At 41.1% G+C, this 13,659-nt stretch overlaps 1 protein-coding gene across 11 annotated transcripts in view; it reads right to left on the minus strand.

Moving 5' to 3' along the window:
* Positions 1-13,659, minus strand: part of EPS15L1 (epidermal growth factor receptor pathway substrate 15 like 1) — a 142,702-nt gene that overhangs the window by 99,475 nt on the left and 29,568 nt on the right. For all 11 annotated transcript variants that reach the window (XM_072156354.1, XM_072156363.1, XM_072156345.1 and 8 more), the window contains exons 2-5: positions 8,221-8,262; positions 2,581-2,670; positions 1,489-1,536; positions 1,312-1,407 (exon numbers count right to left, since the gene is read on the minus strand). In XM_072156354.1, coding sequence (XP_072012455.1) covers positions 1,312-1,407; positions 1,489-1,536; positions 2,581-2,670; positions 8,221-8,262 — 276 coding nt within the window. The remainder of the gene's footprint in view (positions 1-1,311; positions 1,408-1,488; positions 1,537-2,580; positions 2,671-8,220; positions 8,263-13,659) is intronic.

The following is a 13,659-nucleotide window of genomic DNA, read 5'->3' on the forward strand; positions in this document are numbered from 1 at the left end:
TGCACAAGTGCTCAAGACGTAGTAACACATAATGGGGTTTCTTTACTAAGGATCCTGCGGATCGCACTTTCGATGCCTTTTAGACATTTTTGGGATTTGCGTAGCTGTGACAGCTATTTAGAAGGGGATTGTGTCGTACGTGATCGTATTCTGGCGCAATCGCACTGACTTTCATGCGACAGAAATGGGGGGGGGGGGGCGCGTTGGATTCGGACTGAGAGCGGGATTTAACTTTAAAATTGTGACCCAAGACATGCACTTACATACACCGGGAACAAGAAGGTGCACTCCGACGGACCTGAGCGGGGAAGCGACACAAGTAGAAATTGGGCGCACACTCTTTCCGAATCTCGGCACAGTGCATTGTCGTTGGACAATGCACTTTGGGGTCAACTCCGTTGGACAGGTAAGTAAATGTGCCACAAAAAGTTCCATCTCCTTAACCCCTTCAGGACCAATGTGTTTCTATGCTAAGCTATACACTTCTTTAAATGATGATATCTCTGGAAAAGCTTTACATATAATAACAAATTTTACTTTGTTTTTTTCATGACATTGGAGAATTTAACTTGATAGGATAGTTTTATTAATTTTTTTTCATTACTTATTTTTTAAATAGGTGGTAACTTTTACCAAAAGATGTTATAAAGTACAGTACAGTAAAGTACAGCATTATTCCATCACCCTTTCCCAGGTTGAGTTACAGATGCAGAGGGTGCATGCACTTCTGCAAACTGAAAGTAGAAGTCTCCTGCAGCTTTGTCTATAATCTGCATTCAGCTGACTGGCAGGAGGGAGGCACACTTCAAACGCCTACATCTTGTGAGATTTCACATAAAAGTAAGAATTAATGAAGTTCATACTCTACCTGAGGGAACTTGTATTTTAGTGGGGTAAAACCTGGTGACTGGTTCCCTTTAATGGGGTTGTCCCCAAACCAATATATAGGTCAGGAGATGGTTGAAGGTTGAAGATGGCTCGAAGTTCAACAACTGGGATTCCAGACGACAAGGAAAAGGGGGACCAAAAAAATCCCTCTGTAAATGGATTGTCGCTGCACATGTATGGAAAGCACTCCAATCTCCAAACTGTTGGAGAAATATCTTGTGCAATTCAAAAGAAGTAAACAGTTCACTGGCCATGTTTGCTCATTGATGTTCTAGTCACAGAGGTACTTTCAGTCCCTTAGTCTCCTAAATACTGGGAGCCCCAGCTGTATCTAACTGTGTTAGAAGGAATATTGCGTACATGGAGGAATCTACAATAATATTAAAATATATAGAAAGAATTACAAGAGTTAAAGTTACTTACAAATTTAGGAGGTGGTACTGGAATATTTAAACTGGCCAGACTGACTTCATGACCACTTTGAGCACAGGCCACTAACCGCAAAGCAACATAAAAGCCCTACAAGAATAATAGAACACAGGATTAATTGATAGAACAAACCATGTATAAAGCCTTCTAAAAAATAAAAGTCTTCATTACCTGTTTGTCCAAGTAACCTTTCCCATCAGGATCAGCCATGTCCCAAATCTAAAGTAAAAAAAAACATATACTATAAATATAATATATTCAAATAAGTCACAATGAAAAAATTGCTCTCTAAATCTCAAGTTAACTAATTAGGACAAAACTCATTTCATCTTGAGGAACAAGCCAGATTTTACTTGTGTATGAGCAGAGTTTTTCAGCACAAAAAATGAGCTGAAAAATCCTGGTCGATCACTCATGCATGCTGCCACTCCATTCACTGTCTGTGGAACTGATAAAGATAGGAGAGTAAGACGCCAGCGGCATAGAGATGAATGAGCAGCAGGGCAAATGCACAACTGGCTGCTCTAATTATCTGGGGCACAATATATCTTTGTTCTTGTAATCCATGGGGGCCCCATCACCGAGACATCTGCCGATCAACAAGTATCTATCCTGTACTGTCCGCTTTTCTGCATATCGGGTAAACAAGAACTCTGCGATTCTTTTATCAATATCATGCACAGAGTTCAGTGCTCACCATAGTAATCAGTCCATATCAATAAATAATGTGAAACCACCTAAGAATCTGTCATGTCTCATGTGTTGCATTACATTCATTAGCACTGTGTTAGGCCTCAGGGACACATGGTCATGGTCTTTTCTGTTCTGTACATACGGCTGTATCCTGGCCGTAAATACAGGTGTATTGCAATGGTATGGCAATGTATTGCACCATATCCGTACCATATCTGTATAAAATACAGTGAGCTGGCAGATGATGGATGGCTGACTATTGGCTGGCTGACAGAATGCACCTCCCGCTGGTTCCGATTACTGCACCTATATACGGTAAACTCAAGTACAGTCTACCATAGCACATGGAGATAGTGGGCTCACCTTCTGATGACGTGCCATGAAACCACTCCATACATCCTTAACTGACTTGTGGCGTATAGGTACCTCTTTAAGGTGTTAAAGTATGCTAAATTTATCATCTACCATCTGACATAGTGATAAATCTGGCACAGCAGAGCAATGTGTAGTCCAACTTTGTGACATTTTTGATAAATGTGTCCCAATGTGTCCAAGTTTTTGTTGTCTTACCTTCCCAAGAATAACATCTGACAAGGTAGACTTTTTGAGAAAAAGTGCTGCTTCGGCTGGTCCCACTCTTCCAGTGTGAGATGGGTCAACCTGTAATGTATACAAAATGATTCACACTTAGGTCCTGAACTATTCCTGCCTGTAGGATGTAAACATTTTAGACCGTTAGCCATTATATTTTAGCCATTATATGTTAATCCAATGTATGGACTATTAACCGGTTCGCGACCGCCCGCCGTGTATTCACGGCGGCGGTCGCGTCGCGCTGCATGGAGAGGGCTCACGGGCTGAGCCCTCTCCATAGCCGGTAAGTCTTTGCTGCATATTGCAGCAAAGGCTTACCGGTAACATCCGCGATCGGTGCTAGCACCGATCGCGGGTGTTTATACAGCGTGGGCTGCCGGCAAAGCTGCCGGCAGCCTCAGACAGATAGCGGCGCATGGGCGCCGCCATCTTACCTAGGATCGCCGCTCCCCGTGACGTCATCGGGGGGCGGCGATCTGTCTCCATGGTAGCCTCGGGTCTTCCGAAGACCCGAGGCTATTTCGTTTTAACCCCTTCATTACAATGTGCTGATAGCACATTGTAATGAATGAGGAAGAAAATCCCCATATACTGCCATACTGTAGTATGGCAGTATATGATAGGATCGATCAGACAACCTAGGGTTAAAGTACCCTAGGGAGCCTGAAAAATAGTATAAATAAAAATAAAAAAAGTTTAAAAAAAAAAAAAATTATAATAAAAAAACCTAAAATTTCAAATCACCCCCCTTTCCCTAGAACTGACATAAATATAAATAAACAGTAAAAATCATAAACACATCAGGTATCGACGCGTCCGAAAATGCCCGATCTATCAAAATATGATAACGGTTTTTCAATGCGTTTAACCCCGTAACGGAAAATAGCGCCCAAAGTCGAAAATGGCACTTTTTTGCCATTTTGAAAAATCTAAAAAAATCTATAAAAAGTGATCAAAAGGTCCTACAGTCCTAAAAATGATATCATTGAAAATATTATCAAATTTCGCAAAAAATGACACCACCCACAGCTCCGTACACCAAAGTATAAAAAAGTTATTAGCGCCAGAAGTTGGCAAAATCAAAAAAATTATTTTTGTACAGGAGGTTTTAATTTTTGTAAATGTATGAAAACATTATAAAACCTATACAAATTTGGTATCCCCTTAATCGTACCGACCCAAAGAATAAAGTAGACATGTCATTTGGGGCGCTCAGTGAAAGACGTAATATCCAAGCCCACAAGAAAATGGCGCAAATGCGTTTTTTCACCATTTTCATTGCATTTGGAATTTTTTTCCCGCTTTCGAGTACATGGCAGGGAATATTTAATACCGTCATTATGAAGTGCAATTTGTTACGCAGAAAACAAGCCGTCACACAGCTCTTTACGTGTAAAAATAAAAAACTTATAGATTTTTGAAGGTGGGGAGTGAAAAATGGACATGAAAAAACAGGAAAGGGCCCGGTCCTTAACCGGTTAAACATCACTTATCAAATCATATTTTGAATTAACAATCATGACAAATTACAATTAAATATTTGTGAATAAGGTAAGAAGGAAGATGGAAATTAGATTTAGGTACAATTGAAATGGCTTGATATTTAAGCAGCAATTCCTCAGCTGTCAATCAATGTGCAGATGAGAATTACACTATTTTATTGTTAATAGGACACATAAAATATGTAAACAATATTATTCAATTTGAGTCAAAAGGGTTGCCTATTTACTTCCTGTTTTTTGAAACGTGTGAGGGATGAATATTAGGCAATTTACCAATATACATCTGTCAATAGTTCTGCACCTCTTTGTCGAAATGTAAAGTAAAGCCCCTGATTCAGAAATGTCTTTTACCTCATCAGCTGCCATTCCTATCCATAAATTAGCCAGAGATGGAGGGTCATGTTATCCTAAATGTTCATGACCAATATAAATATTCATGAATAGAAGCTCAAATAGAACCTGTCCATCAGGAATTACATTTTTACGTAATGACAGGTTTCCATAGACTTTTTTTAAAAGACATTTAAACAACATAAAGACAATCGGCACACGAGGATGAAAGACAAAACACCAAAACACGTTTAGCAGGACATACAAAACAAACAAGACCCACACAAAATTTTATAGCCTTTTAAAACTATTCCCAATCCGCTTTTACAATTAACATTAGGGAGGGGCAAAAAGGCTAGCTAATGACGATGACACAGGGATTGCAGTCTGGTACAGAGGCAGTATTATATACTTTTGGCAATGGATGTCAAAACGGATAACAAACCCTGGAAAGTGTGTGTTTTGGATGGGTGATTGCTGTGCTCCATAGTAGGCGGCTTCATCGCATTGTGACCTTGCATATAGACATCAATGGCAGCTGCAACTTGTGTGGCTAGATCACGTCCACCACATACGGTCATGTGCAAGATGCCTTAAAGGGGTTATCCGGGTTTAAACATTTTTTTTTATGGCCGGGCTGGGGAGGGCTATTTAAACATAATAAACATGTACTTACCTCCTCCGGAGCCGCCGATGTCCCGCGCCGCGGCCCGTCTTCTCCGTGCGCCGGTTTCATTACACCGGCGGACAGGGAACTTCCGGCCGGCCGGATGCTCCCATGCGCACCATCTCCCAGTGAGAGATAGGGACAGATGGGAGGAGCCGTCCACAACGCGGACCGGAAGCTCCCTGTGCGCGGCTTCCGTGCCCCTGTTTGTTTACAGGGGCACGGATCGAAGTGACCGCGGCGCGGGACATCGGCGGCGCCGGAGGAGGTAAGTCCATGTTTATTATGTTTAACTATCCCTCCCCAGCCCGGCCATAAAAAGATTTTTAAACCCGGATAACCCCTTTAAAGGGGTTTTCCCCACAAAGGAAAGTTAGGCCCTATCCCGTGCATAGGGCCTAACTTGCTGATCAGTGGGGGTCTCAGTGCTGAGCTGTGGGTCTCTATGTAGCTGACGGAAATTACAGAACCTTTTTTTTTTGTGGTGCATGTAAGTGCATTAGCTTGTGACACAATTTGAAAGTTGAATCCCGCGTTCAGTCCCAATCAGTCGGATCGTCCGACCCCACGCCATCCAATTTCTGTCGCATAGAAGCCAGCACAACTGCGCCAAAACCAATCGTGTTCGACACAATCACAGCGCAGACACCTGTTAAATACCTGTCGGAGCTGTGTAGTCCCCGAAAAAAGTGCTTAGTACGACGAAAGTGCAGCACACGACCCTTAGTACATTTTTTATCAATGATGTCCCTGGACGCAGAACCATAATTACAGTGAAGGGGCAGGGAAAGCATGAGTTAAACTCTCAAAGCTGATTTTCTGGATGATATCACCACACTGGACCATGAGAGAAACATGATCTAGAAGCTACTCAGCTGGTTGACAAGCTACTGGTTGTGGTTTATCAAGCAGATTTCTGATGACACAAGGGACATCTACTCATGCACCCTGGCCCCGTGATTGTGGTAACCTTCCTATATTTGTTATCCATTGCCTGCATCCTTCTAAAATAAACGTTCAAAATTCTGAAATCCACTTTCAAAATTATGCTAATGAGCCCAAGGTGCGACCCTAGCCCCTCTGTGAACTATCTTTACAGACCATTACACTGTCTCACCCTCCCGCCGCTTCCTAAGCACTCCGACATTGCTTGTACCCAGCAATTTACAATGTTCTTTGATTGTTTATTTGTAAACACATGCAGAATAGTTTTTGTTGTTAAAATGAGCAGTACTGCACCATTTAAACTATATGCTGCCATATCTGTTTTTACTTTAGTTATGTTATGTGTCACATTTTCTCCCTTTTTTGCTTTAGCACACTTTCTACAAAGACGAGTTTATGTTTTTAACCCCTTAACGACCTGGCCCTTTTTTGTATTTCATTTCCATTTTTCACTCCCTACCTTCAAAAATCTATAACTTTTTCCATCTAAAGAGCTGTGTGATGGCTTGTTTTCTGCTTAACAAATTTGTATCGGTTTTATAATGTTTTCATACATTTACAAAAATCAAAACCTCCTGTTCAAAAAATTTTTTAGCCATCTTCTGGCGCTAATAACTTTTTTTTTATACTTTGATGTACGGAGCTGTGGGTGGTGTCATTTCTTGCGACTTTTGATGACATTTTCAAGGATACCATTTTTAGGCAAAAAAGTGCCATTTTAATCTTTGGACGCTATTTTCCGTTACAGGGTTAAACGCAGTGAAAAACCGTTATTATAATTTTGATAGATCGGGCATTTTCGGATGCAGTGATACATAATGTGTTTATATTATGATATATATATATATATATAGATATATATATATATATATATATATATATATATATATATATATATATATATATATATATTATATGATTTCTAAGGAAAGTGGGGCGATTTGAACTTTTAGAGGTTTTTTTTTATAATTTTTTTTAACTACTTTTTTATTTTTACTTTTACTACTTTTCAGATCCCCTAGGGCAGTGATGGCGAACCTTTTAGAGAACCAGTGCCCAAAATGAGACCCAAAAAACACTAGCTTTTCCCAAAGTGCCAACACGGCAATATAGGCAGTAACAAACTTCCAGGAATTTTGGAGCTCCAATCCGACCCTGTCCACACTTTTTCACCCTTCGGACAGGACCAAGCAGCACAGGATGGGTCACTTTAAAATAGCAGGGCACTACTTGGACTGCCTGAGACTGCAGGAAGATGCCATGTCTGGCAAACTCTGTGCCTGGAAGACAGCCCGTGTGCCCACAGAGAGGCCTCCGAGTGCCATCTCTGGCACCAGTGCCATAGGTTCGCCACCAGTGCCCTAGGGTACTTTAATCCTAGGTTGTCTGATTGATCCTACCATATACTTCCATACTACAGTTTGGCAGTATATGGGGATTTTCCTCCTCACTCATTACAATGTGCAAACCCGAGGCTGTCATGGTAACCGATCGCCGGCACCAAGATCTTTTTGAAGCCGCCGGCAGCTTTGCGGGCAGTGATGGGCAAGATAACACCCATTAAGCGTGTTGCAATATTCAGCAAAGAATTACTGGCTATGGAGAGGGCACAGCCCGTGTGCCCTCCATATGCATCTGCACCGTAATAGTACTGCGCGCGTTGGGAAAGGGTTAATGGTTCTAAGTATTTCCCTTTTTTCCTTTTCTTTATATAGAAGCAGTTACAAAACCTCATTTATTTCTACCCAACTACTGCTGTGCAATGCTTCTTTGGCTGTGCATTTTGTATATGATTAAATGGGCTATCCAGGTTTCATATATAAACTGGAAATAACACACAAATAAAAATTAGTATGCTGTCACATTTCTAAAATCCAACATTTTATCAACAGGGTTGCCAGTTTCAGCATTGCCATTGCCTGTATGATAAATTACACGATTTTCCAGTATATAAAAGATATATATTTCTTTATCAATTTGTACTTTCAAATCAAACAAGTAAAACATACAATACCATCATAATGATACAAAGCAGTACAAGCTCAGCAAACATTGTCTGTGAACCATGCTGTGAGCTCATACTCATTCAGGCTTAGGTCATAGGGGCAGCACCCTTCTTTCCAGCTGCAGCAGTGGAATGCACATGGTCTCACCGCCTAGGGTTGTACTTACTTGTTTGTAGAACGTCTCATATAACGGATTGCCACTGGAGAGCTACAATAAGAAAAAAACATTTTAGCAATAAACTAATGAAAGCTGGATGAAGTGAACTGCTTTTTTGCATTAAGACTGTTCATAAAAGCATTTTACTTAAGAAACAAAACTATTATGTGGTATTTACTATAGATCACTGCCCCTAACCCTGTATGTCCATCATAGTAAACAAAGTTATTCAGTTTTTCCAATATACTTTCTGTATCAATTATCAGGTTTTTCTAGATCTCTGCTTGCTGTCATTCTATAGAATGACAGCAAGCAGAGATCTAGAAAAACCTGATAATTGATACAGAAAGTATATTGGAAAAACTGAATAACTTTTCCTTACACAAATCATATCAAATATTAGCGAAAAGTGGACATCCCCCTTAATACTCAGTGCTACAATACTGACAGTTATATAGGAAGAGACTTGAATGATTTCCAAATTATGTAACAAATATATGCTATTTTCACGCATTACTATTGTTCTATCCAAATAAAAAGCAAACACTGCCTTTTTGCCATCATATCATAAGTCTATAAAGCAAGTGTTGCACAGATAATTATTTAGGCATACAGTCAGTCATGACATTAGGTACTACAATCTATACTGGAAAGAAAATAACCACCCATGGCAGAATAAGTGAATATGTTTTAGATACAATTTATATATACTTGAGTATAAGCCAAGACCCCTAATCTTACCACCAAAAACTGGGAAAACATATTGAGTTGAGTATAAGCCGAGGGTGGGAAATGCATTGGTCACAGCCTCCCAGTATATAGCCAGCCGCCCCCCTGTAGTATACAGCCCGCCCCCTGTAGTATACAGCCAGCCAGTACTTTAAAAAAAAAAATTAAATAAACTTATATACTCACTCTCCGGCGGCCCCGATGCTCAGCCCGGCTCCCCGATGTCGGCGCAGCTCCTCTTTGGTCTCCTGTAACAGCCGGCAGAGACGCGGCCATGTGCTCTTCCGGCAGGCGCATAATATGATACAATCATTAATTATATTGCTTTCAAATAGTAACCCCTTAATATCAGGCCCAGCAGCTCCGGTTAACTCCTGCAGACCCAGCAAACTATGCAGCCATCACTGCTTAACACTACTGCAGCAGTACGAGAAGAAAGGAGAAGGCAGAAGTGGTAATAAAACTTTTACTTCTGCTAGGGTATCGGGCTTTCTCCGACCTACAATTAGCACGGGAGCAGGAGAAGCTACCAGTCAGCTGTAGACTCGATCACCACACCAGATGACATCTTTTGTCAGTGGGCGGTCAGCATCGAGTAACATTTCAACTGCACATAAACTACAACATTATGTATACAAATAACACACATGGTTTTGGACCGTATCATGTTTGTCACACTTTGTTTCTGCAACTTAAATTGTTTCTACATGATACAGCAGCAGTGCTGAAAGGTGGTAAACTAACCACTTTCAATCATTGTCATCAGTGATGGAAAGGCAATGATACTTAGGTGTGGTAAATAGTATAGAAGATACACAAAGTGACCAAATTCCATTGCAGAAAATCAAAACTAGTATCACTAAGTGTATTATGCAAGAAACACAATGACCACTTGGACCAAGCACCATTTGGATATCAGAATTACAGTTTTTTCCCATCCCCTACAAAAAAAAAAAAACCACACTGTATGAAAAACAGTAGTTACTTACCGGTGATGATGTTTCCTCGTACCACCGGCACCAACCAGAGAGAGGGATCCGCCCCCAGGGACAGGAAACCTTAGCTTAAAAACTGCGCTCCTCCTATCCTGCCTCATTGGTTACAGAAACTTGGAAGAGACTTATTAATACAGCAGAAAAAATTTTCCATGCATGCATAGTATGTAGATATTTTTTATTTTTTTTGCGACACCCAATTGACCGACCGGCACCGGGTGGGAATATACCAGGTGCCGTCGTGGTACGAGGAAACATCATTACCGGTAAGTAACTACTGTTTTCCCCAGCACCACGACGGCACCAACAGAGAGCTTTTCAGAGAAGAAAACTTTTAGGGAGGGATAATAGAGGAAAGAACCTTCCTCCCAAAGGAAAGGTCGAGAGAACCCGGTAGTGTTTAAAGAAGGTGTGGGGGGTAGATCAACATGCACCTCGACATATTTGTTCTAAGGAGGCATGTCTGAACTCGGCCCAGGATGCTGCTAGAGCTCTGGTCAAATGGGCATGAATCTTTTATGGAATAGATTTTTCGGCTACTTCATATGCTAACTGGATAGTAGCCCTAATCCATCTAGCGATAGTCGTTGATGATGCATTTGTCCCCTTGTTCTTCCCTGAAAAGAGAACAAACAGACTGTCTGTCTTACGGAACAATTCTGAACTTTCCAAGTACCGAAGCACACTACGCCTGACATCAAGGTTATGAAAGGATTTTTCCCTCTCTGACTTTGGGTTTGAGCAGAAAGAAGGGAGGACTATATCTTGGGATCTATGGAAATCTGAGACTACCTTCGGAAGGAACTTGGGGTCAGGCCTCAATACAATCCTTATCTGAAGATAAAGTAAAGTATGGTGGTTTACAAGACAGTGCAGCAATCTCACTCACCCTCCTAGCGGATGTAATGGCTACTAAAAATACCGTTTGTGAGTAGTTTTAGGGAGAGGTCTTCTAAGGGCTCGAACGGAGGGCCTGATAGGGCTTTTAACACTAGGGATAAATCCCAAGGAGGGAAACTTGACCTAATGGAAGGGCAAAGTCTTATGAAAGCTTTAATGAACCTAGCAATCCATGGATGGTTGGCTAAATTCTGATCAAAAAAAGCTGCAAGGGCCGACACCTGAACCTTCAGCGTGGATGGTTTCAGACCCTTTTCTATGCCTAACTGTAGAAATCTTAAAATGCTACTAAAGTCAGGGTTGTACATATCAATTGGTTTCTGACCCATAAATTTAAAGAAAGCCTTCCATGTTCTTAAATTCTGTAAGTAACAGGTTTTCTACTCTTTTGAAGAGTCTAAATGACCTGGCCCGAAAGACCCTTTTTCTTCAGAATCAACCTCTCAATAGCCATGCCGTGAGATGAAGGTCCCTCACCTCCGGATGATAAATAGGGCCCTGGTATAACAAGTCTTTCCGCTCTGGCAGAACCCATGGCTCCGCTATTGCCATGCCAGAAAGTGAGGCCAGAAAGGGGCGATGAGAATGACCCTTGCTTTTTCCCGTTTTATTTTCCCCAGAGTTCTGGGAATTTGGATCATGGGGGGAAAAGCGAATAACAGACGATGGTGCTCCCAATTTTGGGAGAAGGCATCTACCGCCAACGGATGATCCCTGCAATCTAGAGAGAGAAAAAAAATGTCTCAACCTTCGATTTTCCCTGTTGGCAAAAAGGTCTATTTCCCACATCTTGGTTATCTTGCTGAAGATCTCCCCATTGAGAACCCATTCTCCCTGGCGGATGATGCTGCGACTTAAGAAGTCTGCCTGGGTATTCTCTGATCCTTTTATATATACAGCATTTAGAGATACCAGGTGTGACTCCGCTAACTGGAATATATGAGAGGCTATTTGCATGAGGTGTGGACCCCTTGTCCCCCCTTGCTTGTTTATGTAGGCCACCGCTGTAGTATTGTCTGATCTTACTGCAATGTTTTTGTTTTTCAGTAATGGAAGAGCCGCTTCTAACCCCTTCAAAATGGCCAATAGTTCTTTGCCGTTTGAGGATAAACTTGCTTCCCGAGTGCTCCACTGGCTCCAAAATATTTTCCCTTCTATGTGTGCACCCCATGCCCACGGGCTTGCATACGTTGTGATGATTCTTTCTGGACTTGAAACCCAAGGGAGACCCATCTCTAAGTTTTTCTGAATCAACCACCAACTTAGGGACTCTAATACTAAGGCTGGTATTTCTTTGTCTAAAGAAATAGGATTTTTGTCCAAAACTGAAGAAGAAAATTCTGTAAAACTCTTATGTGAAATTGTGCCCAGGGAACTGCGGGAATGGTGGCCACTAAACTTCCTAGAAGGGACATACCCCCCTGATGGTTGGTTCTTTATTTTCAAAGTTCTAAATTTTCTACTTGCAGCAGATAGTCATAGCGCCCAAATAAATTCATAACTTACATTTCCCAAATGATCAGGAAGACGTTACTCAGCACTATCCTACCTCCCAATATACACTTAACAAAAATATAAAAAAAAGTATATACAAATGGTGTGTTAGTGGAGGTGCTATCGGTAATGTGCAGGTGTTCGACCTGTACCAAACAAATATACAACCATAAAATAAATAACTAACTCGCACTACACCAGACACGTGATCCAAATCTGGAACAGATATTTATTGTTTCAAAAGAATTAAAAAGTCAAATAGTGACCTGATAACAACTGATAGCCTTATTTGGTTTTGTGGCTATAGATTCTGACATAAGCTATATTTAATAGGTAACAGAACGTCACAATATAAATACATGAATGTACCTGAATTCACCCATAGGCAAACAACATTGCATACAAAAAAAAAAAAAAAACACTTAATATAAAACATAAAATCTGTGTAAACAGTGTAAATAGGATTAAAGGCTGGGCTATAATAAAAAGGTGGCACTGTAGGGCCCTATTCCGATCTTTTCAGGAAAGAAAAAAAAAAAAGTTAAAAATACTTAATTTCTGTATTTTTATAAAAAGTGTGGAATATAGGAGAGCTTTATATGAATGTCCTTCACTTGCAATGTGGTGAATTGTTGAAAATATCTTCATAGGCCAAGGAATAACTTTAGTTGACTTTGTTATATAGTGGCCTTAGTCTATGCATCAAGCATTTGTTCGTACACCTTAAAGTTTATACACCTCACTTCTGCCGGCCACAGTCAATATTGTATATTGTTATGATGTAGGACATGTGGCATTGGATATAGCATCATCTCCTCTATAAATGTAAAGGCTCACGGTTCTTGACTTTCGGCACAATCCGGACTCGTGTTTGTGCTGATATGAGTAGGCTGCAGCACTCTTGGTTCCAGCGATTAGTCTCGGCGTTGCTAGGTGTCCAGTGCACCTGCGTCTAACCCCGATACGATCAGCCGGCTCCGATCGGGGGTGTTAGAGCGTGGTGTTAGCCGACAGCCGCTGCCAGAAGCAGGATGTTATAGCATGTCCCGGTGCAGGAAGTATTTACCCAACGGGACGTACTATAATGTCCAGGTGCGCATAGGGGTTAAAGTACATCTACCACAAGATTTACCGTGGAATACTGTCCCCACTGACATGCTTGTACCTTAGGGGTACTGGGCACCTTTTTTCTTATTATTTTCAAGCTCCGTTTATTCAAGAAATCGACTTTCTAAAAATATGGTTATGAGCTGGAAATGCTCTGGCCTATATCAGCTGGGCGCCTTCTGACAATTGCCGCTCATCAATTATTCATGCCCCACATAACCAA

This window comes from Engystomops pustulosus, chromosome 1 (genome assembly GCF_040894005.1).
Source record: "Engystomops pustulosus chromosome 1, aEngPut4.maternal, whole genome shotgun sequence".
NCBI lineage: Eukaryota > Metazoa > Chordata > Amphibia > Anura > Leptodactylidae > Engystomops > Engystomops pustulosus.